Source organism: Alosa alosa, chromosome 2 (assembly GCF_017589495.1).
Source record: "Alosa alosa isolate M-15738 ecotype Scorff River chromosome 2, AALO_Geno_1.1, whole genome shotgun sequence".
Lineage (NCBI taxonomy): Eukaryota > Metazoa > Chordata > Actinopteri > Clupeiformes > Clupeidae > Alosa > Alosa alosa.
In genome coordinates, this window is record NC_063190.1 from 15,115,617 (window position 1) to 15,141,706 (window position 26,090).

The following is a 26,090-nucleotide window of genomic DNA, read 5'->3' on the forward strand; positions in this document are numbered from 1 at the left end:
AAATAACCTTCTCTTTCTCTAATGATTTTATCAGACACTCATTGTGTCCATGGGGCCAGAAACCCCATGTGGCGTCCCAAACTCCAGTGCTCTAGATGTAGTTTGTTGGAACGTCTAACCGAGCCAGAGGTAACGGTAGACGCATCACTGAGGTGACGGCGACCGGTTCTGCTCCTCTCCTGTGCCTCTGTAATATTTATATGATGCAGCACTCTGTGTGTGTGTGTGTGTGTGTCTGGCATCAGACCAGCGAGAGCCCTGGAGAGCTCTTTAAGGGAGACTTCAGTCATCTGCTGGATCTCTCGACTTAGGTAAACAAAAACTAGATTAAATGTTAATCTTCACAGGGTTGCACGTTTATTAATATAAATGAGAGCGGTCTGATTTCTATGACTGAATGGCTGTTTTGAGAATGTAAAGAAGAGTGCTGTGACTGTTTGAGATTGCGCTCCGTGCAGTGTAATGGCAGAGACCATGCTGTGTGTGAAGTGGAACCTGTTGAGAACTGATTCGTATTGAGAGATTTCTTTGTCGATGCCTGGCTCCAGCAGCATTGAGACATTCACACACAAAGTGTTTAACATCACCGGCCAAGTGAAGTTGTGAGTGGTGAAGGTGCACTACAAGGTATGCTCAAACGGCACATTACTATGACATGAATTATTCAGACTCACTGTTTTAGACTGATTTTTTTCCCCTGTGATAAAATTGGACAAATATGGTTGTCTTATTCTACTAATCTTTTTATTCCAACAATGTGAATATCATGACAGGTTCAACTTGTGTGTTGTGTTTTGTAGTGCAGAGAGGCTTCTGTAAAAGCAAAAGGAGCTTTCTTTTCCTTTTCATCCTGCTTTATCTGACAGCAATTCAAATAACCTATGGACCCTTAATGAAATTCCACACAGTTTTTTTTTTTTTTCAGTCAGTGTGGCCTTGGCACACATTTTTACCGTAGTTAAAAAAAGAATGATACGCCCTTTTTTAAACTTTATGATTTCATATATTCACATGTAGATACATCTGCCCTTCCTCTTGTCCTTGCTAAGGTCTAACGGTGCATAAATCTAAGTACATCTGACATATACTACCCACAAATTCCGCTTTACTCATTATTTATTGAGCAACACAAGCCAAGTAATCCATAAAATCTGTGGGGCTGTTCCCTCTTTTTCCTGACACTGTAAGAGGCAGTACCTCTTAATGTTTTATTTCTTTTCAGCTGCTGTGACGTGCTGGGTTACAGCCGAGTTATTTAAGCCTTTATAGTGGCCCAGTCCTCCCAAGGTCACAGATGTGAGGGGAAGACATAAAACTGCTTTTTTCTAATGGTCACAGGTCAAACAGGAAAAGTAAGTTCCAGGATACAGTAACAAGACAGATATATACTGCTGTGGCTTTAGTTCCCACTTACAGAATGTTCTCACAGTACACTGTAATGTTTCATAATGACAGAATGCTCATCAGACTGACACAAAAACAGTTATTAACAGTTAATATACAGTATGTAACAGCTAACTAATGTCTTGGTGATAGATAGTCATTGGTGACTCGTTGGTGATAGTCTGCTGGGTGGTCTGACCCTAATCACAGAACTGCGTAGAGGCAGCTAGTTGGAACGACAGGTGTTTATCTGTCCTTCACCGTATGCCATAAAAAATACATCTTAAGATGATTCCAGTGTACAAACATCAAAAAGTGGCAAATGTACCATATTTACTTGGTTCAATCATCCCAACAATGATTATAACTGAATTGTAAGTAAGGGATAATATATTGTCCGCCGGTAATTATCGGAAAATAAGTCCCAACAGGGCAAACAGAACCCCGATGCCTAGCGGCAAGGGCGTCGTAGTGGGGGGACAAGTGGGAATAAATTACCCGGGCCCCAAGTGGGGGAGGGCCCCTAAGGAGTTGAATTTTATTTAATAAATAATTTCCTTAATTTAAAGATATTAATAAATGTTGTTAACTAATATAGATGCAAATATTTCGGGTAAATGCATCAGTTGATTGATGTATTAAATTGTGTCCAAGCCAACATTGTTTGAGGGCAGGCACCCTCTCCCTTGCACGAAATGGTTCAGTCCGCCTTCCCCTGCTAGGCGCATTTTTGAAGTAACGTTCATTCTGCCGAAGCGGCAATGCAGACTTTCACGGTGTGAAGATGTCTAAGTCTAAGAAAGCTAAATCCGGTTCCCAGAAAAGAAAAGAGAGGCAAGAAAGGGAGAAAAAAAGAAATGAGGGAAAACAAGTGTTAACAGCCTTCTTTCCCAAGAAAGGTGAGCCCAATGTGAAAGCAATAGTCTACAAATGAAATGAACTCCTGAAGGTTACAAAACACTTCAATACCACCGCGAATCCGCGATTATCAGTGCTAAAACAGCATTAACACAAAATTAGAAATAACACGATGCCTGATTTATAGCCTACCACAACATTTCAATTGCCTACTAATTCGACAATTATTATGAGCTAATAGCTTAACTTAGTAGGCTCAATGTTATTTAGGTTCATGAGGAAAGGCTGTCAAATTAGTAGCAAAGCTAACTTGTGAAACGCATCACACTCAGTTAGCTATAGATAGCTGTTCTCTCAGCCAAAAGTGTTCAATTTGTATAGATAGCTGTTCTCTCAGCCAAAAGTGTTTTCATTCATTTCATGTTCTAGCTTTTAAACATTCTTCAAATAAAACAGAAATTCAGTGAAGTCTTGGGTAATAAGATTATTTTCTGTTATACAGTACATATAAGAGTTGTTAGATTAATTCAATGTGTGATTAGATAGTAGTTAGTTGTGAACCTCATGCTTCATGCTTACAGCCGGTGGTTGGTTAGTTGGTTGGTTGGGGGGGGCCCCATGGCCACCACTTGTGCATAGGGCCCAGAATTTGGTGCTACGCCCCTGCCTAGCGGATTGCCATTGACAAGCGGTCATTATATACATTGCAGCGGTAATTATATAGTTTTAACAGACCTCCGAACGTTTGGAAAGGCCCATTCATGTGAATGGAACTTTCTGCAGCACTCTGAAGAGCCGTGTAATAACTAGAAATAATAAGATGAGTAGACATAACACCTGTTTGAGATTAGATGTTGAAATAATTCTTCACTGTGGTTAACACAGTGCACAGCGCAGGTTACAGGCCACTGCAGCTAGCCAGTGAATGTGGTACGTCATGAATGTTTGGCTCAGACTGGGGGAGGACGAACGCAAGCTCCAAGCATCTCAATTGCAATTCTGCATTGCCCCCTTATATGGGCGTGTAGAGCACACGCAAGCCAGGCACACCATCCCATGCCATGTCATGTCTGCTCCCCCACCATCTCTTGCAATAATGAGGTCAGTTCCCTTGACCGTACTGTGGCAGCGCAAATATGGGAACACAGAGCGATATGACACGTCCGATTGAAGATGTTCACCAGTAAGGCGAAAGCTTCAGTGAACACGTTCTGGAATTTTCCGCAAAATGAAAATAGAGCAGCAGCAGGAGTAGCAACCCCCACTCCCCACCCCCCAGTTCCTGTGATGACAATGTTGTATGTCATTGTACAGTATAAACCACCCAAGGAGAGAAGAGCAGTGTATGACCTTGCCCCCCCCTCCCCATGGGACCTGCAGCTGGGGGAGGATGAGCCTGGGGGCATAGAACACTGGGGGCTGAATAAGGGGGTGGTCAGGGTTGCAGTTGTGGCATGGGGTGGGGGCGGGAGTGATGGTGCTGTTGTTGTTGTTGTTGTTGCTGGCAGTGGGGGCTTCAGATGGGGGCATCCTCAGCTGGAATGCCGTGAGGGGATGTGGCGGCAGCAGCAGCAGTGGCAGCGGCTGAAACTAGGTCTGTGGGCTCCAGAGTGTTACTCAGGAGACTTAAGACACATTCAAAATTAAGAGTGTCCTACTTACTCACCCTGCAAATTCAAATGCTCTGCCATGCTTGAGAACAGGACCGTGGATCTCTAATGATCATGGCCTCTGCCCACCTCTAGAGAGACTCCTCAGAGCTGGCACAGAGGACTGCCACTTGCATGGGGGTGAGTACAGGAAAAACTTGAGATGAAGTCGTAGTTCATGTGAAGAGATGACCACCAACTGGACTTGGACTTCCACAGTTTTCTTTGTGAAATGTGGTCCAAATGTGGTCATTTATTTCATGAACTGTAGCAATAAAATAATCCTGAACATCATGAATCATGAAACAGAAAAAATCTAATCATGCTCTCTCGAATGATTTTTCAAATCATTCATTTTCATAAAAATGACTGAAAGATCAAGAGGTTTTGTTTCTGTTTTGTCTTAAGAAAGAAAAGCATCTGGACTCCTTCTGGACTAATGACCTTTGGTCCAAAAAGTTACAGGAGCTTCACAGAACAAGGGAATTCTCCCAGCATTGTCTAAGTCTCCAACTTGCTGTAGTTGCTTGCAGTCAATGGAAAACCTCAAACCCCCATGGAATTTAAAATATTTACAATTAATGCCTGATAAATGGAAACCTGTTTGATGAAAAGAGGAGTGGAGGCTCTCTTTCACACTAGATCACGTCCGCTGACAAAGTGTTTATCCTTGGAGGATCATCCTCTGTGGCAAACACTGTGAGTGTTTGTTCAAGAGATATTTCGCTTGTTGGAGTTGGGAAAGTGCATCTGAAGTGATGCTGCCTCTTTAAATCTTCCCACTGCATTTCCTGAGGCTAACATGTGGGCATAAAAAAGAGATAAAGCGTGCAATGACACACACACACAGACACACACAGACACACACACACACACACACACACACAAACGTATAAACTTCTCCCAGTCCGTGAATAATGGAGAGAGAGAGACCATCCTGGATTCACCAGCAGTTGTTGTGGCGTGGGAGGATGGTGAAGTTTCCATGAGGACATGAAGTCATGGTCACAGTGCAACAGCATGCTCCCCCTCAGTGGCCACCCCCCCGACCGCTCCGACCGTAAACGCACAGCATCTGAGCACCATCTCCTCGCCGGCTCACCACAGGACTCTGACGTAGAGCAGGGCAAGCAGAAGATGAAGCTGGCGCCTTTCACACGGACTTTACTCTTCTCTCTCGCCTGCTCACTTTTGGGTCTCAGCGGGTAAGCCAAAGGGGTGTTTGTCTTTGGGTTCGGGGTGGAAGTGTGTAAAACCTGAATGAAAAGCCTCCTGCTGGATGAAAATGCAGACTTGAGGTACTTTGACTGTAGTTACAGGTGTCCTGTCTTTTGGAGCTGGTTTTTCATTTACTGACCTGTGAACTTCTACCATCTTTTCGACATTCGACCAGAGTATAAAATACAGAATTAAAAGTAAAAATACAGAATTTTTCGGAATATGTAAAATTTTGCAAAATAAATCAGAGAATACAAAAATACATTTTAGCCTTGACCTGTATTTTGTCATCACAAATGGCAGAAGAAAGTAAAAGTTTGCTGGTTTTCTAAACAATATTTCAGGGGCTTAGTAGTGTTACATTGATGTGCTTGATTGAACTGATGTTTTATTCTCTGAGAAATACATGAAATGTAGACGTCAGTGAAATCAGTGGGAGTATTTGTGTCCAGGTCTTTGCTTTCCCTGGGACACTTGGTTGTGTCCCATTTACACAAAAATACAACAGGTCATGCTAATATTTTTTCCCTCTGAAGTTTTAATCTGAACAAAATTAGAGGATGTCTTGGAGAAATTAGGAAATGCGGTCAGATGTTGTATATCTCAGTGAAAAAAACAGTACAGAGTGATGAAAGAGACCGTTTATTCATACTGTATACACAAAACAGAGAAAAGGGAATGTCTACTTTGAATTGCAAAAATGTTTTATATTGTGTCTCAACATTTGCAAGAGAGAGGGACAGTGAAAAAAGGAAAAGTGAAAGAGGGAAGATTAAAGAGAGAGAGACAGAGAGCGAGAGAGAAAAAGAGAGAGAGATCTGTTGTTATTCTAACCAATTCGTATTTCATGTCTAACATTAAATATTAACACATACAACAACTCTCAATTTAAGATGAGGTACTAAAATGATTTTCACGGTTTCTAAATTTGTCCAATTTAGTGACGGAGTCCTTGACGTACTGTAGGGCAGATGTCATTTTCTGAACAGATGCAATTTTCTGAAGTGAACATTACAAATGTCTCAATGTTTAAAGAATGTTATCATGGCAGAGTTTGAGATTGATAGCATTTTGTTTTTGAGTCAAAGGACCCCCCTCCTACTTTCAGTATTGTCTACAGGTTGTCAAGCCCCATAACAACTGTTTCACTAGAGCAAAACAGGTTAAATTTAGCTCAATGTTCTGGAAGGAAGTGCTTTTCTTCTGAGACAATGCACACATGTTCCCTCTCACATTCTCACTGTTCACAGGTAAAGCCTTTTAGTCATTTTTCTAAAAGCATATGGGTCCCTGTTCAGATTAGAGTTAGTCATGAATAAATATAGCTTGGAGGGGTTCCTGGCACTTTTTTCAGGGAGTTATTACTTCACCAAGTTATAATTATAGATGGTCTCACGAAAGATAAAGATGAGGAGGAGTGAGAGAGAAAGAGAGATGTCGACTCCGAAAGTAACTGAACTGAACTAATCCATTTTTCTAATGTGATCTTTAGTTGAGTTGGTTAATTGCCATTAAACTGACAAGCCCTAGCCTCTGATTGTGTTTTCTAATTGGGGTTTCTCTCCTTAATGACTGCCTGCTTAATTGCATAAACCCCTCTAAAATACGCCCCAGAGCTTCAACAGCTGAATCTGTCTTTGAACAGGAAATGTCTTTCTTTGGCCCTCAATTCTTGCCTCAGGTGTTTCATCAGTCAAGTACACACCCCCAGCATGCACCACAGGACACTGCGCACTCAAGTTAGCTTAAAAAACGTGTAAAATACGGTTAGGTAATCAAACCGAGTGCATCATTTTCATGAAACATCAATAAAACCCCACAGTTAATGTAACTCTATATGGTGTGATGTCCTGATTAATGGTGTTAACGCCACTGATTTAAAGGCTGATTGCTCCTTCCCAGGCCTGTATCGGGAGCTGACCAGATGAAGTATCCTGGCAGAAGACCCCCATCCCCCTCGGACTTCCTGGACAAGCTGATGGGAAGAACCTCAGGCTATGATGCTCGCATCAGACCAAACTTCAAAGGTAAACGCTAACTCTCACGCTGAATGGATTCCTGTGGTAGACCCAACATCATGCAGAACACCAAGCTGAAGACCCCATTATCCGGATGCCATAAATGCCTGCACATTCAATTATAATGGTAAATGTTGAAAAACGGAAAAGTTATCTCTGCTGTTAAATCCTTGTTGTTGCTCCTATTCCTCCTATTGTTGCTGTTTGGAATTGATCCATGCAGAAGCACAACAAAAAAGATTGTGGCATAGTTACAGAATGTATCACAAAATGTGAGGCTGACTGTGATGAAAAAGACAGGGATGGTGTTCTAAACGGCTGTTTACTTTAGTGGAGTTTCCTTTGCTGTAAGCTGGAGGGCGTGGTGAGAATGAGCTACCATCCATTCAGAACGAAACAGTGCTGTGAGTGACACATACTTAGCCTCTAGCTATCTTATACTCCACTGCACATGTTTATATGAACACTGAACTGAAGAGAGAGAGACAGAATGAGTGAGAGAGAGAGGGGGGTAGGCTTTTATTAAAAACCCTGAAAAACCAAGATCAATTCATTTTTTAAAAATAAAAAATATACGTAGCACTTAAAACAAGCATTCCAAACTTATTCATGTGGGCAGAGCCAGAGAGAGAGAGAGAGAGAGAGAGAGGGAACAAACATCTCTGAAGACAATTATGAATGTTAGCGTTCTTTGTGTTAATTCTATTTTGCTGATATATGCATATAGTTCCCCCAAAGGCTATCCACAAGAGGAGTGAACAATGAAGTAAATCAAATGTGGTCTAATCTGATTTATGTACATGTCATTTTAAAGGACTACCTTATTACTAAATTCTGCCCTACATTTTATTTGTATTTGTTCCATCCCTTTGACTATAGACTCCACATTTAATGAATTACTGCTGAGATAAGGGATTCAAACTCTTGTTTCACTAATTGTTTCCGTATACTTTTTCCTTTATTTTACATATCTAGATGACATCATTCACACAAGCACATCTGAAACAAAGTAGTTGAAATAATTTGTTTTGAATGTTTCCAATGTTCTTATAGCAACATACTGTTAAACCTCACATAGCACTCAGGCAGCTCTCTGTGGTCCATTTTGACTAGCCCCCCTGAAGAGAAAGAGTGGCGCCAACTGTCCACCCCAGCCCCAACACCACCCAAGGAAAAAAATATACTAGCTGTCAATCAAATATCAAGGGGCTCTTACTGTAGAGGAAGTGATGTCCCTTTTTAATTTTGGCCTTTAAAGTCAGTGTAAACAAGCAGGCCATCAAGCAGCTGGAGGAGTTGACTCCGCTGTCAGTTCCAATGCACGTTAACCTACAGACCTGGAATCTGCTGGTGCTCTCTCTCTCTCTCTCTCTCCCTTCCTCCCACTCGCTCTCTCTCAAACACACACTACACTACTCTCTTTTTCTCTCATTCCCCTTCCCACTTGGCCAATCCAGTCAGCAGATTCATAGTGACACACATCCTGTTCAGTTCTCTTTGAGCATTTCTTCTTTCTCATGCATATTTTAGCCCTGTTCCACATTTTGCCAAGCCTTGGAGTCATGTGACGCGCCCAATCCCGGGCGATTGGCCATGAAAATGGTTAATGGCACTAACACACAATCAATAAATGATACTCTCTCCTGAGAGCCACACAATTAAATATTTACAACTCCCTTTTGTTTTCTGGGTATCCTATGAACTAATTGGAGCACATTGGAAAAGTCAACATGTCTGGCTGAGGGGAATTTAAATGAGCTTTAGCTGCCAGCATTTTCTGCTTCTTTATTCTTTTCGTTGCTGACGGCTAACATGACTTGCTAGATTGTGCATGCCACAGGTTCTGTGGGACTGGAGCTACTGCCACTAGTCATTAAGTTGTGTAAGAAAGACCTAAATACACACGATGGATGATGGGCAACCTCAAAAGTAACAAGCTCAAAAAGTTAACAAGGGATAATTTGATTAACCTAATTTTTAGACCTACTTTCATTGCACTATGTGATGTACATTCTGAGTTGTCTTTCTGCTCAAAGGCAGAGAACCACTTGACTCATCTTTTCTCATTGGGACTGTTTTGATTGTGATTTTCATTGCGACTGTGTTGATGCTTCAGTTTGTTTCAATCCTTTTTTTTTAGGTCCTCCTGTTAATGTCACCTGCAACATTTTCATAAACAGCTTTGGGTCCATCACAGAGACTACAATGGTAAGATCATGTGTATCAATCAATGATCGAGCATTTGGATAGTTATGTCCTGACGAGTAAGAGAGACACAGCACGCACATCCAAAAACGATAAATACTGGGTGCTGGACAGAAAAGCAGGTGCAAAGATAAGAACGATGAGTCCGCACACCAGAATCTGCTCCTTAGCGTTTTTTTAATGGTATATCAGTGGTGATATACCATTAAAAAAACGCTAAGGAGCAGATTTTGGTGTGTGGACTCATCGTTCTTATCTTTGCATGTCCTGAGGAGTACCATCAGAAGCTGGGGAAATTATTCACTGTGTCTTGCTCTCAGTGAAACAGAGATGAGTGATTCTGAGAATACATTTTATAACCAAACTCTCTGTGTCTAAAGCAAATAAGCTCCCAGGCAGGCAAGTCATCATTATTACTCTGGCCTAGTTATCTATGTGGAAATGCCAATGACAGTTTCAAATGTGCTGTTTCAAATTTGCTCCTTCCAAATAACCTGACACTCAGATTCATCATGAACATCTAGACCTGAAGACTAAACCCTAGATGTATTCAGGACCACATGGTATACATGTCAAAAATGGCAGCAACAACATGACTACTCATTCATTAACATGTTCTGTACCTGTTCCCCAACAGGACTATCGCTTGAACGTGTTTCTACGGCAGCAGTGGAATGACCCTCGGCTGGCCTACAAAGAGTATCCAGACGACTCCTTGGACCTGGACCCTTCTATGCTGGACTCCATCTGGAAGCCTGATCTTTTCTTTGCGAATGAGAAGGGGGCCAACTTCCATGAGGTCACCACTGACAACAAGCTGCTGCGCATCTTTCAGAATGGAAATGTTTTATACAGCATCAGGTGAGTACATGAACACAGCTACACTCCTCTAAATCAGGCACAACTCTAATTTTTTGTTTATTAATGCTATTCTCCTCAGTGTAGTCTTACCAACTTTTTAAATTGTTTACTGTGAAATGTAACTTTGTATTGTTGTTATTTGTATGTCACTTTGGACAAAAGCGTCTGCTAAATACCATATCCATAACCATAAATATGTCCTCCTCTTGGCCACTTTAAAGCATACTTAAAACATGACAAGTTTCTTGCAGGTGCAAGTCTTGCTGTCAAACAGCTTTGAGTGCATGCTTCATGAAAAGTCATGGGAGACATTCAGGATCCCTATTAGAGTTTCTAACAGATTAGAGCCATTGAATGAATGACTCCACAATAGTCTTGGTGGCTTTCTACTTAGAACTTTCAACTGTACACAAACTATTTCACCAGCTCCTGAGTGCAACTGACATTAGTGCCATCCTAACTCACCAGCTATTCTGCACCATTTTTAGCCACAGCATTAACTTACTCCAGATGGCTCTTTCCAGGATTCTCTGTTAAACCATTGTAGAGTATGTTTGGTGCAACGACATCTGGTAAGCTGAAACTAGAAGCACTCAGTGTAGGAACATCCATTTGTACAGAGCTACACAAGAATACTTACCCTAGTTTTGTGCCACAAATAGCAATGACATTATGGTTTTTCCTGTCCTTTCTAGCAATTAATTGCATTTCATTTAATTTCTTTCCCACTGCTTCATGTTCAAGCCTTTCTCTCAATGTCCAGTAAGGCTGCCCTGTCTTTTACTCAGTGTAAATCTAACTCTGAAGTTCAGGCTTTTTTCAGTCATTTTTATTTTAGGATCCAATATGTTTGTTTTGTACAATGCAATGGGCAATGCGCTGTAGTCTTGTTCATCTCTTCACATGTCCAAATAAATTGGGACTGTTTTGGGGTTGTCTGTTCCTTTGATTCATTTGTTACAAGACCCCCTGGCACCACGGCTCAAACAAGCCTCCATTGCTTCTTGACAGATTCTACATGCCTCCAGTTCCTCCAACAAAATCTGTTTGTCTTTCACCCCCACACCCGGCTAGCCAGACTGCCTGCCCTGTCATACATCTACCCTGCCGCCCACTCGTTTGTGCATACACTTCTCTCTCTCTCTCTCTCTCTCTCTCTCTCTCTCTCTCGCTCCTCCTTTCCCCTTCAGCTATGGCTTCCATTTCTCTCTCACTGTGGACTTGATTTTCTCTGCTTGTTCTCATACAGAAATAGTGTGCTGGCTGTCTACTTCTCTCTTTGTCTTTCTCGCCACTCTTTTGCTCTCCTGTGGTTTGCCTATATGTATTTTCTAACAGAAATGCTCTCTCTCTCTCTCTCTCTCTGCTCTTTTCACTGTTACTTTCACTAATGTGCTAGGTTAACTCTAATCCTGTCCTGTCCAATGGATCTAAAGAACTTTCCCATGGATATCCAGACGTGTACCATGCAGCTTGAGAGCTGTAAGCTTCACTTTTTCCAGTCTACCTGTGCAATTAGGCTGCCTAGATAGATTTTGTCCTGAGAAATCTTTTCTATTATTCCATAATATGCCAAAAGAAAATTTCCGTCAAATGGCAAAATTGTAAACAAGGTCAGCATGTCTTAGACCTGCTATTCTCGCAGCACTTTTCACATTTTTATTTCAGTTTGGACATTTAAATGACGTATTTGTAATTCTATTTCATCGTCACAAAAAGATGGGCCCAAAATGTTGGCCCAAGTTACAAAAGCTGCAACAGTAGAAGACCATGAGAAGACTCATTAACAACACCAGCACATATTCATCAATACTCTTGCATAATAATTAAATAAAAGATCAGATATAATTAAGTTCAGATGATTCATGACCACTGATCTGCTATAGATTAGTGTTAACAATAGGGTAAACCTCACATAACACACCTTTTATGTGGAACATAATATCAGTTTGAACCCTGCAGTATGTTGTCTTCTCACAGCCATTAGTTCAAACAGGACCCAATGATTATTTTGACTTATGTGGTTCCATGCATTCAAAATCAACATAATGAATGGCTATTTTCAGAGCATCTTACACCAAACATCAAAATGAATTAACATTAGGGCTAAGACATTATATGAAATGTCAAAAATACTTACATTGCTAATCTGTGCGCGCCTGTATAAAAATGTACTTTTTACATACTGTAGGCTTCGGAATTATTTATCGGTGTGCAATTCATTATTTTCTTCCTCTGTTTCCCTCTCTCTTTCTATCTGTATTCCTCATTTCTGCTGTACTACAGTTGGCTACACTATGAATGATCTAATATTCCAGTGGCTGGATGAGGGCCCAGTGCAAGTGACGGATGATCTGGTGCTGCCCCAGTTTGTGCTCAAGGAGGAGAAGGACTTAGGCTACTGCACCAAGTACTATAACACAGGTGAGCCTGCGGTCAGCACAACAACAACACAGTAGCCATCACGCAAACACATTTCACTGAACTCAAGACTCAGATGATACCATGAAGCACAGCTTTGGTTATTAAATACATTCGGGCTCATTTGCATTGCCAAGGATAAACTTTGGGAGCTGCTATTAGACGTACAGGTGCTCCATCATCTTCTGTCTCACTTTACATATGCACCAGTGTTTGTGTATTTAGGGTAACAGCTGAATGTCTCCATGCTGTGTTAACACTAGATTAAGGGTTATTGAAATTCTCTATTAACCCCCTCTGTGATTTCAGGAAAATTCACTTGCATCGAGGTCAAGTTTCACCTGGAGCGCCAGATGGGGTACTACCTGATCCAGATGTACATCCCCAGCCTCCTCACGGTCATCCTCTCCTGGGTCTCCTTCTGGATCAACATGGACGCCGCTCCTGCCAGAGTAGGCCTGGGCATTACCACCGTGCTCACCATGACAACACAAAGCTCTGGTTCCAGGGCTTCACTGCCCAAGGTGGGAGAGAGGCTTACGTTTTTTTTATTTATTTATTTATTTATTTATTTATTTAGTAGCACCTCTACCATGGAGGTTATGTTTTCAGTGTGATTTGTTTGTTTGTTTATCAGCAGGATTCTGCATAACCTACAAGCCATATTTTCATGAAACGTAGACTAGTAGAAGGGCCTAGCATGGACCAAGGAAGAAGCACTACATGTAGGTGCATATCTGTATCACAGGCCAGATCTACGGGCCATTTTTCACTTTCATTGAGGATCAGATCTACAACCCTGAGCTTCAAAAAGACCTGCTTCTGTAAAGAAAATCATTGTATGGGCTCAGGAAATCCAAAAAACATGTGAACCATCTATAAACACAGTTTGATTCTCATCCACAAATGCTACAGTACTTACAACTCCATGTCATGCCATTGCTATGCAAAGAAGAAACTATATTTAGACATAATCCAGAAATGTAACTGGGCCCAAGCTCATTTGAGATGGACTGAGGTGGGTTGGAGAACTTTTCTGTGCTTACACCAATCAAAAATTGCACTTCTTTTTTGGAAACCATGGACTCTGCATCCTCCACACTAAAGAGGAGAGATGCCATCTAACTTGTTATTGGTACACAGTTCAAAAGCCATCATCTACTGTATGATGTTACGAGGGTGCATTAGTGCTTATGGCACGGGCAGCTCACACATCTGTAAAGGCACAAATCTGAACAACTTCAGCTGCCATTCAAAGTCTTTTTAAAGTAGGACCTTGAATATTTCAGGAAAACATTACCAATCTGCATTCTGCACATATTTCAACAGTATGTCTCCATAGTAGAAGAGTCCAGGTGCTGAAATGGCCTGCGTGTAGTCCAGACATATTTATCCAGCAGCCAGACCAATGGATACCTTGTCTTAGCTGAATTATTGAAGCCAAGCAGGTGTGGGCCTGGTTAGTACTTGGATGGGAGATGTCCTTGGAAAATAGGTTGCTGCTGGAAGTGGTGTTGGTGGGTGGTCAGTAGGTGGCACTCTTCCCTCTGGCCAAAAAGATCGATCCCAATGCCCCAGTGCAGTGACGGGGACACTGTACTGTAGGAGATGCCGTCCTTCGGGTGAGACGTTAAACCGAGGTCCTGACTCACTGTGGTCATTAAAGATCCCATGGCACACCGCAAAGAGTAGGGGATTCCCTGGTGTCCTGGCTAAATTTCCAACCTGGCTCATTCAATCTGGCCCCCTAATCATCCCCCACTATAATTGGCTCAATCACTCCCTCACTCTCCACCTCAAGCTGGTGTGTGGTGAGTTTTCTGGTGCATAATGGCTGCCGTGCATCACCCAGGTGGGTGCTACACATTGGTGGTGGTTAGTGAGGTCCCCCTTTCCATGTGAAGTGCTTTGCGTGTTGAGAAAAGCCCTATATAAATGTAATGTGTTGTTGTTGTTGTTGTTGTATCACATTTGGGTGCATCATGGAACAAAAAACACGATAAAGAAGACCCGGGATTGTTGAGTGGCTGCAATCTTAAATCAGGCAAGAATTGGACAACATTTGATTCTCAAAACTCAAGCAAATGGTTATGTTAAAAGAAGATGAAAAGCAACATAGTGGTAAACGGGCATCTGTGTTGCATGCTTCAGTTGTTTTGGAAATGAGAAAAAATATATATTTAACAATGGCCTTTTAATATTTAATAAATTAAAATAAAAGTAAAGAATATACTGTAATATCTTTTACTGGAGAAAATGAAATGTAATTGAAAGCTTTGTGATTTAACTACAGCCAATTTCAGGAGTTCAGGCATTCACTTATGTGTAGCTTTAATTCAACAGTCTTCCCTTTGTTAACCAAGATGATGTGTATGCAGAGCTAAATGGTCTGCCGTGGACTTGAAAGTGGCTCTTACTGCTGGGCCTGCAATTTCGCTGTCCATGGTGCTGAAGCCCCCCTCAACACGAGCAAAATAAAACAAAATGAGACTTAAAAGAGACCTATTAACGTTTTTCTTTTTAACGTGACTTATTCTAGGTTCTATAGCTTTGTTTACATCCAGCTGGTAGGCAAGGGACAAGTTGAACCCATTGAACATCGTTGTCTGCAGCTGCCTCTCAGTAGGCTACATCTCTGTATTTCAGCAATGTCAACATTTCAGGCATCAATAAAGGTGATGATGAAACGTTATCCCATTGTTCAATATTTGATAGCCTGTCACAGGAACGTTGTTTCGCTAAAATCGCCCTGATTTGGTGCATTGATCTGTATCGATAACGTTATGGGAGAACCTGCATGTAGCCTAATGGTAGCCTAACTTTTTTTCTCTGTTCAAAACTCGGTTTACACAAAGACGATAGACTTTCTTAGAAGCTGTGAAATTTGACCAGAAAAGAACATGTCTTCCGTCTGAAAGTTGACACAAAATCAAACAATATTTGATCATTTAACTTCAACTGAACAGCGACATGTTTTGGTAGGCAGTAGACTCAGCAGACGTTAAAACGGTAGCCTACTGTTAAAGCCAGCGTCAGTCAGCATCATGTAACATTAATGGCGTTAAAGTCATGAATCCTGTAACATATAACATAGGCCTATAACAGTGATGGCTTATTCGAAGACGATCTGCATGGATATATAACCACCCAGAAAAACCACCCAGAATGTGAGTGATAAAGTTAATTAATTGTATGAAACGTTTTATTAGTTATCCGTTGCAGCATCGCCTATATTAGGCTGTTATGCTAGCTCAGCCTTTAAATATGTGGTTATTTTGGTCATGTGGACTTGATTAAAGGGGTAAAGATAATTCATAAACTGCTTATTTCTTACATGACTGAAGCAGTAGCCTAGGTTCAACAGTGGTGTTTGAGGTTGCTGTGTTAAGTTGTGTGTGATCGCTAAACAATTAGGATCAAATCAGTTTATTTTGAAATAGGGGGGTTAGCCTAAGTGACCTGTAACGTTAGCCTAGGCTATAGCACATAAGCCATTCTGTTTTCATTTATTAGAATTTGTTGTGATTATATAATCAAATGACACTCATGATGACTTGAAATAGAAGGACAGAAGATAGGTGATTGATGTCCACAAGCACGAATTTCACAAGACAAATTAGAACAAACTGTTCCGGTAAAAATAATCTTGCCATGTTTAAAATGCTGCACTTTTTCCCTTCATAGCCTATCTCTGGCAATTCATTTTTGGATGACTGTAGATAGTTGTATTTTAGCTTACGTCTTCGTAGACAGTAGGCTACACCATTAGGCCATCTTGAGAATAAAAGACTTCACAGCTGCTAACGATCATCCTCCACAACCAAGAGGACAGGTAGGCTAAACGGTCGTTTGTCGCCTTTTTGCTTCTTATTATAAAACCAACTGTTTGGGCTTACTCAAGTGGTCGACATCCCAGTCAATATTTGATATTAAAATTTCAATTTTGAAGCTATTTGTAACTATGTGTAGCCTATGCAACCCGCCTGTTGTAGGCTTGCCTACCACTCTCTGCAGTGCCTTGCCTACCATTCTTGCCTACCACTCTAGTTGTAAACAAACGGTCACATGACATTATGACGTAGGTGCAAAACCTTAATAGACCCTTTCAAAAACAAAAACTGCTTGAACGTTCTATTTATCTATCTTATCTATCTATCTATCTATCTATCTATCTACGCCCCAATCTACTTCCTCTGCATTAAGATAACATATGGAATGTTAAAAAGGAAGTCTTGTGGGGCCAACTATGATGCTGAGAATGGAACTCTCTTGAAAGGGTCTGTATAAAAACAAGACAGAGAAATGGCAGGCGAGCCCTGCAGTGCCAGCCGAGTGGCAGAAAAAATATATATATATGAGAAAAATGTTTTGAAACACAATGTATAAATAAGGCAGAATTTTAAGGTAATGCGCTTCCCTTATAAGATGCTGTCATTACATGTTTATTGTGTACTTAGAGTAGGGCTGTGTTAGGGTAATGAACTTGTGGGCTGATGTAGAGAATGTAGTGTCATGAACTTGCATTGTATAAAAAGGATTTCAATCCATTCTAATCTATTTCATTGCTCAGAAACCTAGCAAAAAAAGGTTGCTTACTATAAAATAGGACACTAAAGATTTTGTTTTAATAATGCATTAGATTTATAGTCAGCTCAACAAAACCATGGGCTAAAATTCGACAAACAACATACAGTAAACCTTGTGTATTTTATGTCCACTGACACATGACAAAAGTCAGCCACAAATATTTGATGCAGGCCAAACCAAAAATAGCATGTGCATTTGAATAAGTAATCATGCTGGTGCATACTCAATCTAATCTATGTCATGTCTGTAGTTTCATCCATACTTTTGTGTACCATTTTCTTCATCTTCTTCATTGTTCTTTTTTTTGTTATTTACATTTGTTTTCAAACACACTGCAAGATCTCCGTCCTTGATGAACTGAACACCCTCAGGTCCAGTGAGGCGTCACGTTGGTCACTTTTCTCTGTCTATTGGCACTTGTTCTGGCAGGTGTCCTATGTGAAGGCCATTGACATCTGGATGGCAGTCTGCCTGCTCTTCGTGTTCGCCGCTCTACTGGAGTACGCCGCTGTCAACTTTGTCTCCCGGCAACACAAAGAGTTCTTCAGACTCAGGAGGAAGCTGAAGGAGGAGCAGCGTCTCAGAGAGGTGTGTATGTTTTTTACCAAAACAAAACAAAACAAAACAAAACAAAAACAAGTCCAAACTTTCTTGGCCAATCTCTTCTCCCCTATCCTGCGCCGCTTTCCCGCCGCCGTGCGTCACCTGTTTTACGTGACTCCTCCGTGCGGCCTGTTAGGCAAGTGGAGCATGGCAGAGCAGTCTGTCTGGTCTCATAAACTGGTGCTTAGGAGGAGCAGTGACCTGAGAAGAATATGCCTCTTCAGTGCCTCTTCAGTGCCTCTTCTTTCTCTCTCTCTCTCTCTCTCTCTCTCTCTCTCACTCTCTGTCTCTCGCTTCAAATGGTCCTTGACTGTTTTTATAAGGAGGTCACCACCGCCACTATGCTGGCTTCCTTCCTGTTTACTTTCTTTGCGATTCCTCGCTCTCTCTCTCTCTCTCTCTCTCTCTGTGTGTTCCCACAATGTTGACATTAAAGGAGGCATAGCAAGACCTATGCCCACACAAAGTACATAGCCTAATAACAGTTTAAACAACCCATTCTCCATGCAATAGGAACAGAGGAGACAAAAAAAATCATGCATAATAGCTATCTTTTTCATGCGCAATGTCAAAAATCCCTACAAATATGAATGCATAATGGACATGTGAAAATGGAACAGAGACTGCAAAAGCAAAAAAAAGTCTCAAGTGCTTAAAAGCATAACCTGATGTTACAGCGAGTACATATTTTGCCAACTGGCTGTGCTCACTCTGCAGAAAATGTGTCATGCTGTCTTTGCCTACTGTAGAACCACAGCCATCACCTCACTGCTGAACTTGAGATAGCAGACATGCAATGAATTGCTCAGTGACTTGTTAGATGCTTGTTCTAAAATGTTTTAAAATGCCACCTTTACAAAGGAAGACACAGTAAAGCAACTACAGTAAGGGGCAAAATTAACTGTTTACCACCTGCCCTCCTCTAGGTTCATGTTCCGAAACTGAAGACACAACTAGAGGATGTCTGCCAAGACTATTCACTGTGGAATGCAAACTGTAATGTTTTGTAGAGATACAAAAACAATGGAAAATTGTTTTCCTCCACATCCTGGAGAGTAAAAAAATATGTGGTTATATTTTCATATGATTTCCATGAGGATGAAAATATCTTCTGTCTTTTATTTGAGTTGTGTGACAAAGCTGTAGGATAGCTGCCTTGTAAGTCGCTTTGTCTGTTAAATAACTGATTGATAATCCATGAACTATAAATCTGTAGATGGACTAAAAAAGTAAAAAAAGTTTTTTTTTTTACAGGTAGCAAACTCGAAAGCGAAGAGCAACAATGGCCTGCAGGGAAACAACCCTTCCAACAAGGGATGCCAGAAGCACTGCAATGCCTGTGCACGGGTAACATTTTAAATATTCTCTACACGCTTCCGCGAAATTTGCCAAAGTAATGAAATTAGTTACAACTAATGAATATTTTATAAATGGCATAGATTTGAAAGCAGGACAGAGCAAAAAAAGTGTCATAGTCATAGTCAAAGTCAACTTCATTATCCCGAAGAGGGGAAATTCAGGTGGTCAAGGCGCAGAGACACACACATTAAACATACAGGAAACATACAGATACACAATATGCTGAATATGCTTACCCTGCTGAATGTATTGTGTAGTGGATTAGTGGGGTCACTGAGGATGCGTTTAGCTTTACTCAATATTAGATCTTTACAGGACTGAGCAGCCAATGTCTGATCACACCCTGCATTGCAACTTGACCTGATCTTGCCTGCGCACAAATCAACCCAAAAGACAAGATGTTCTGGAGGACGGCTTTATAAAACAGCTGCAAGATATAACGGTCAACCTTAAAACTATTTAATTTCCTCAGGAAAAACATCCGTTGTTGCAGCTTTTTAATTTTGGAGGTTGCTCATTTATCAAACTTCAATTTCGATTTCGGTTGACCATGTTTAATACTTAAAATAGGTGGGCAAGTGAACACAATAAAGCACGATGGTTAAAAGAGAAAGAAGAGTTATTTAAAAACATAATGGTTTAGAATTGAACTTTTCTGCTCCATGTTTCTGAGTGCCCACAGGAAGAGCAGCTGGCTCAGGAGAATCAGCCCTTCTACCTCAACGCGTTTGGCACGGAGCCGTGCATGATTGGTGGAGATGGGCCCTTGTCGGAGACAGCGGCCATGTATGCAGCCCTGCCCCCTGGACACTCACTCTTTGAAATACGCAGGCGTTTCATTGAAAGGGCGAAACGCATCGACACCATCTCCCGAGCGGTCTTTCCACTCAGCTTCCTGCTTTTCAACGTGCTCTACTGGTTCACTTATAAAGTGCTCCGTCATGAGGATGTGCATGCATCTGGATGAAAAGCATGAGGGTTATACCTACGGACTTTTTTGATATTGCAGTCTATTTATGGGTTTCGATTTGAGACTCTCTTTTTGCAAGACTCCTTTAAATCATGGAAACTGACACACTGATGATCATTACTGGCATTGAACCTGCTGATTCAACCTCTGGCAACTTTGCAGCTCAACAGGACAAAAATGTTGTGGACACTGTAAAAATTCATTAGTGCAGTGAGAAAAAAAGTATTTATTTTTCTCTATGTGTAGCCAGACATACTGTATGTTTGGAAAACACCAAGGTGAAATGTGGACTGAATGAGAGTGAGAACAATAGTTACCAGAATAATAGCGAGGAACTGTAGTGCCATTCATTTGACATATCTAAACCCAACCCATATATGTCAAGAAGATGCGGAGTCAAAAGACGAGTGGACTTTTCCTGTAAGACCCATCTCTGGTGGGTCTTACAGGAAAAGCCTTTGTCTGCAGCACTGTTAGCATTTATTTTTGATGCACTCTATGTTATATATAAGTTGTCTTCGGGATGTAACTCTAACATACTGGACTCACCTTAGTAATTACAACATACTGTATATCATTAATAATGTAATTTTCCCATGAGCGAGTCATAGCTTCAGTGCGGTGTAGCTGGGGTGGGTTTTTATTAGCTTCCTGGGTAAGTGGGACCAGATATGCTTGTTCTTGACTGAAGAGCAGACCTGTGACCACTCTGGCTTTATACAGATACACCGATCTCTTCTGGCAAAACTATTGAGCTCACAGGCAATTCTCAGGCAAAGACAAATTCTCAGGCAAAAGAGCCACTTGTTTGTTGAACACTACTTTTAACAAGTTATTATTTTGTATACCACATTTAAAGCAAATGCATAAGGATTCTGTCCCTCAATGTGATGTTAACAGTTCAATGCTTCAGAAATTTCACAAAGTATTTTTATTTTTATGACTGCTGATTCCTAAAAGTGTTTAATTTGTATCTTTTCTATGAAAATATCTTTTCTTTTTTTTGTATCTTCTCAAAATATATCTGTTCACCCTGCACATATGCCTGACATCAGAAGCACTGGCAAATGCTAAGCACTGTCGATGAAGCAGGATATGTTGGGATTACATTTTTTCCATCATTTGAAAATGCTGCTTCAAATAAATATATAAATTATTGTTGAGGTTTTATTCATCACACACATTGAATTCATGTCAGGACAGAAATCATATCAGCACACAATACACAATTCTTCTTTCATTTAAACTGTTACAAGAGGTGGATTTTCCACATCACATTAGTGGTTGTTTTCTTGGCAACATACCACCTTATGGTATTTATCCTGGTTTGAGCCTGTACTTTGATATGGGCTAAACAAATTCTTATAGAATTCAGAGTTGCAACCTTAAGTAACAAAGTTTACTCTGTTTTGACAGAGAAATTACACTTTTTTTGTTTGTAAGTGAAAAATCCTGGTATCTTGTGGCAACCTAATCGGCTACAGAAATGTCTTTAAGAAATGCAGCTGAATTACAGCACACTGGGTTATTGCACTTGTCTGCGACATCCTGCATGCCACTGCCTCCACCCACTGGATGCTCAAGTGAATTACAATAAGTTGTAGGCCAGCTTATTGCCATAAACATTGACCTTACGATGCAAACATCATACTTCATTGGATTATACCTAATGATTAACTGAGAGAGATTTACGGAGAAGAGTTGGTGCTGTCCGTGGTGCTGAAGTACGACTACATCCCGCAAAACGCTGGAGGTTCATGCTGTTGACACAATTGAACTGGAACTAAATATAGTTTGTTTGTTTAATCTGATTTTTATTGAATAGCTTCAGCTCTCTCCATTAGTACCTTTGCAGTGTGTCCCACATGTTATCGTCTAAAAGTTCCTCCACCCTATGTCTCTGAAATAAAAGAATAACAGGGCTAATGTGGGGAAAGCTGAATTTGCAACATGATGAGTTTTGTGTATATTGTGTTGTGACACAGACACAGTAGCCTAAGCCAGTGGTTTTCAAAGTGGGGGCCGGGGCCCTCTGGGGGGCCGCGAGGGGGTGCCAGGGGGGCCTCAGCAAGTTGGAAGGAAAAATAAAAGGAACAAATAAATACATTTGAAATTTTAAAATATACCTATTACTATGAGGGTTGTTATACAATGTCATTACAATATTGTGTCGCATATCTGGACATTATATTTTCCATGATAATGACTGAATAATAGTAGAGCGATAGCTCTCATATAGCAGAAAGCCCCAAATACAATTTTTACACACTGTATGCTCTATCGCGAAGTGCTTGTGGCTAAAATAATTATTAGGATTAGCTTAATGTATTTTTACATTTGCCGTAGTATTGTCGATGGGTTTAATAACACATTAAGGGGGTCCTTGGCCAGAACCTAGTGGTATTTGGGGGGCCTTGTCGTGGAAAAGTTTGGGAACCCCTGGCCTAGGCTACATTAATAATCCCCACAAGCAGTCGAAACGTACGGAGCCCGGGAGAGCTCACTTTAAGTGATATTTTTTCTGGTCGTGATAATTTGTGAGCACGTTTTCCTTTAATTAAGCCCTCGAATTAATAAAACGTGAGCACGTTTTCCTTTAATTGAGCCCTCGAATTAATACAACGTGACCCCGTTGTAGGCCTAAATTGAGCTCTCGAAATATGTATTTCGTGCTCACATTTAGTAATTCCCGACATTTTCTCACTGCTCGCTGTGCTGTGGTGGCAACTTCATGTTACCTTGACATGGACTAGGCCTACAGCTGTCTGTAACAGTTCATATTGGTAATGTGATGATAACTGTAAGCAGCTAATTAAAGACTTTAGGTGGTCATGTTTTATAGCGGACTTCTACTCTTTGTAGCAGGGGCACTGTGGTGTCAACCGCCAGCTATGGAGACCCATAATGGGGAAATTCTACTACAAAGGCTACTCGCGGGCTCTGTTGTAGCCTAATGACCGGTTTCCACTATCTCCTGGATTGTTGACTTAACTGTGAGGTCTAGAAGTCAATCGAAGCACATCACAGCGACAAGCTCCCAAACAATTACAACACGTAGACCTACTGTTGGTACAAATAGGCTACTGCGTATTAGTAGTATCGCCTAATACCCACCCAATACAATAAGGTTCCCTCTAGCGCCCGATGGGCCTCACCATATAACCCACGCGCACACCAATGATGCACACAACGAGGTAAGCTTTGATACGGACTATGAAACGGGAGACATAAACAGTGTCGTTCACGATGCTCAGCTTCTCAGGCTATGTAGCCCAGCTCACACCGTTCGCGATAAACACCACAGCTCTGCATACACTTGGACCTCAACAAACACTCAAAACTTCGCCAAACATTCAGCTGGACGATGTTGGCAAGGGGCCTGTACAAACACACACAATCATCTGCTCTCCCACCTACAGCCTACCTAACGGGGCTATAACCAGGTGCACTGCAATCAATGAGATTCCCTCTACGTCACTACAAGCGACACACCTCCCGACGTCGTTCCCGGGATACCCCTTGACACCACACTATGTTTTTGTGCACACAATTGAATTTCTTCGAGCCCACGTTTTAATTATTCGTGGGTGCGTTTTAGTAGATCGAGATCTCGAATATACTATAACGTGCTCATGTTTACATGTGTCAAGACAATATTGAGTGCACGTTTTACAAATTGTGGCCACGTTTAAGTAGATCGTGCTCACAATGTTCTATAACCATGTTCACAAATTGTGCTCTCGTTTTAATAAATCGTGCCCTCGTTTTAGTAAATCGTGCGCTCGTTTTAGTAAATAGTGCACTCGTTTAATAAATTGTGCCCTCGTTTTACTATGCTTAAAATGAGAGCTCAATTTAGTAAAATGAGCTCACACTATAGTAAAACGAGAGCACAATATAGTAAATTGTGCACACGATTTAGTAAACCGAGCGCACCATTTAGTAAAACGAGCGTACGATTTAGTAAAACGAGTGCACAATATAGTTAAACGAGGGCACAATTTAGTTAAACAAGAGCACAATTTAGTAAAACAAGCGCACAATGTAGTAAAACGAGCGCACATTCTCTCAACATGCAAAACATTTTGCGATGACCCCTCTAGGGCTCCGTAGTAACGTATCAAAATGTAGTGCAGGTGTAGTTAGTTGAGTTGCGCGGCCCACCTCAGCCATCACAAAGACATCGCTGAAGCGTGTTGGGGCCCCTCTCAGAGGTAAAAGGTTCTCCAAGCTTATGGCTCCCCAAGCAGTCGGCTGGTAGCAGACCAACAGGTTGATTTCTTTAGCCTGTGTGAGAGGCCACACATACGAATTATAATTAAAAGGATAAACAGTCGACGTGTGAAAACAGCGAAATCGTTGAAAAAGTGAGCACTAGTAGCCTACCTTAACTTGCTGCCTGCGGAGTTTCGACATATGCATTCTGCTCAGTGCTTCCGCTGCTTTCAGCTGGCAGGTAATGGAGTCTCCCACTTTTTTCTCCGCCTCAAGTGCATTGCTAACAGTTACCTCTTTCATTTTAAGCGAAGTTAACCGAGCACACACCCGCTGCCTCGACGCATCTATTTCATTTTGGATTTCTTTTGGTGGCTCCTCGTAAGCCATGTATCGCGCTCTTTGCTGCGGACACATTTTACGGATCTCACCTGGTGTAGCTTTATTCCGATTTCTGTAGGCAAATGCGTTATTTGTACGGCCAGAATCGCCCATATCACTTCATGTACGCTTATTTTATTATTTAGAAATAAGAATATTTTGCATTCGTTATCATTGTGGGAACGGCTAACTTTTCAGTGCAGCAAGTCCATATGACGCATTATGTTTATTATTGCGTAGTCTCTTGAAATTCAGCCGGCCTCACACTAGGCTACACACTACAAATGATCTTCAGATCTTCAGAGATAACAGTGGATCTATAGTTTGAGTTTGAGTTTATTCACAATACCACTTCAAACATTACAATAAACCAGTATAGGTACAAAGACAGACGGGTAGAGTCTGGATAGGGGATAGCCTACAGATATTTCGTAGGTCTGACTGCAGGTCTCTCACTAGGCCAGGGGTTCCTAACCTTTTTTGGCAGGTGACCCTATTGATGATGTCAGAAAACGTTGGCGACCCCAATCCTTCACAACATAAGAGAGAGAGTATCTCATCTCTGCTGTAACAGCGGTATTTCCCCCAAATGTCCTAGCAAGCTTATTTGTTTGTTTGACTAACTCGCCTGGTTGTTTGGCATACCTTGAAGCAATCAAAGTAACAAAGTTGTGTTGCTGCTTTGAAGCAATCAAGCATTATTACCCATAATGATCTCATGCGGGATGTCTAAATTTATTTTTAGGCTACATAGCTAGATTGTAATGAAGGATCCGATTAGTTACTTAACTTGGATATCATGGAGGTTTTCATATATACAGTGGTGTGATTGCCCCCTTCCTGAGTTCTTATTTTTTTGCATGTTTGTCACACCTAAATGTTTCAGATCATCAAACAATTTTAAATATAAGACAAAGATAAAAGATAACACAAGTAAACACAAAATTAATTAAATTTATTAAATGGAGGTTTTTATTATTAAGGTGGAAAAAATCTAAACCTACATGGTCCTGTGTAGAAGTGTTTGCCCACCTGTTCTCAATCAAGAAATCACTTAAATAGGACCTGCATGACAAAGTGAAGTAGACCAAAAGATCCTCAAAAGCTAGACATGCTGAGATCCAAAGAAATTCAGGAACAAATGTTACTCCAGTAAAAGTAAAAGTCCTCCTTTTACATTTCCACTTGAGGGGAAGTACAAAAGTACTTGCCTTCAAATTTACTTAAGTATCAAAAGTAAAAGTCCTGAAATGTATTCTGACTAGCCAATCCAATCCAATCCACTTTATTTATATAGCACATTTTAAACAAACACAAGGTTCCCAAAGTGCTGTACAGCAAGATAAGAAACACATTAAGACA

The 26,090-nt window shown here is 41.0% G+C and overlaps 1 protein-coding gene across 3 annotated transcripts; it reads left to right on the forward strand.

Annotated features, from left to right (window-relative positions):
• Nucleotides 1-2,124: 2,124 nt before the first annotated feature.
• Nucleotides 2,125-21,290, forward strand: glra4b (glycine receptor, alpha 4b). Of its 3 annotated transcripts, none has more exons than XM_048237761.1 (10): nt 2,125-2,282; nt 7,011-7,135; nt 9,267-9,334; nt 9,969-10,192; nt 11,592-11,674; nt 12,479-12,616; nt 12,923-13,137; nt 17,630-17,788; nt 19,058-19,150; nt 19,836-21,290. In XM_048237761.1, exons 2-10 carry the CDS (start codon nt 7,033-7,035, stop codon nt 20,127-20,129), a joined length of 1,377 nt encoding a protein of 458 aa, XP_048093718.1. In that variant the 5' UTR covers nt 2,125-2,282; nt 7,011-7,032; the 3' UTR covers nt 20,130-21,290. The 3 variants fall into 3 exon arrangements, with proteins under 3 accessions (XP_048093718.1, XP_048093716.1, XP_048093717.1); XM_048237759.1 differs by lacking the exon at nt 2,125-2,282 and adding an exon at nt 4,294-5,095; XM_048237760.1 differs by lacking the exon at nt 2,125-2,282 and adding an exon at nt 4,295-5,095 and having other exon boundaries at nt 19,845-21,290.
• Nucleotides 21,291-26,090: the final 4,800 nt, after the last annotated feature.

Coding starts and splice junctions, on each gene's coding strand:
- glra4b (XM_048237759.1), top strand. CDS start 4,884: ATGAAGTCATGGTCACAGTGCAACAGCATGCTCCCCCTCAGTGGCCAC. Junction 12,617..12,922: donor CACCAAGTACTATAACACAG/GTGAGCCTGCGG, acceptor CTGTGATTTCAG/GAAAATTCACTTGCATCGAG. Junction 19,151..19,835: donor ACTGCAATGCCTGTGCACGG/GTAACATTTTAA, acceptor CATGTTTCTGAG/TGCCCACAGGAAGAGCAGCT.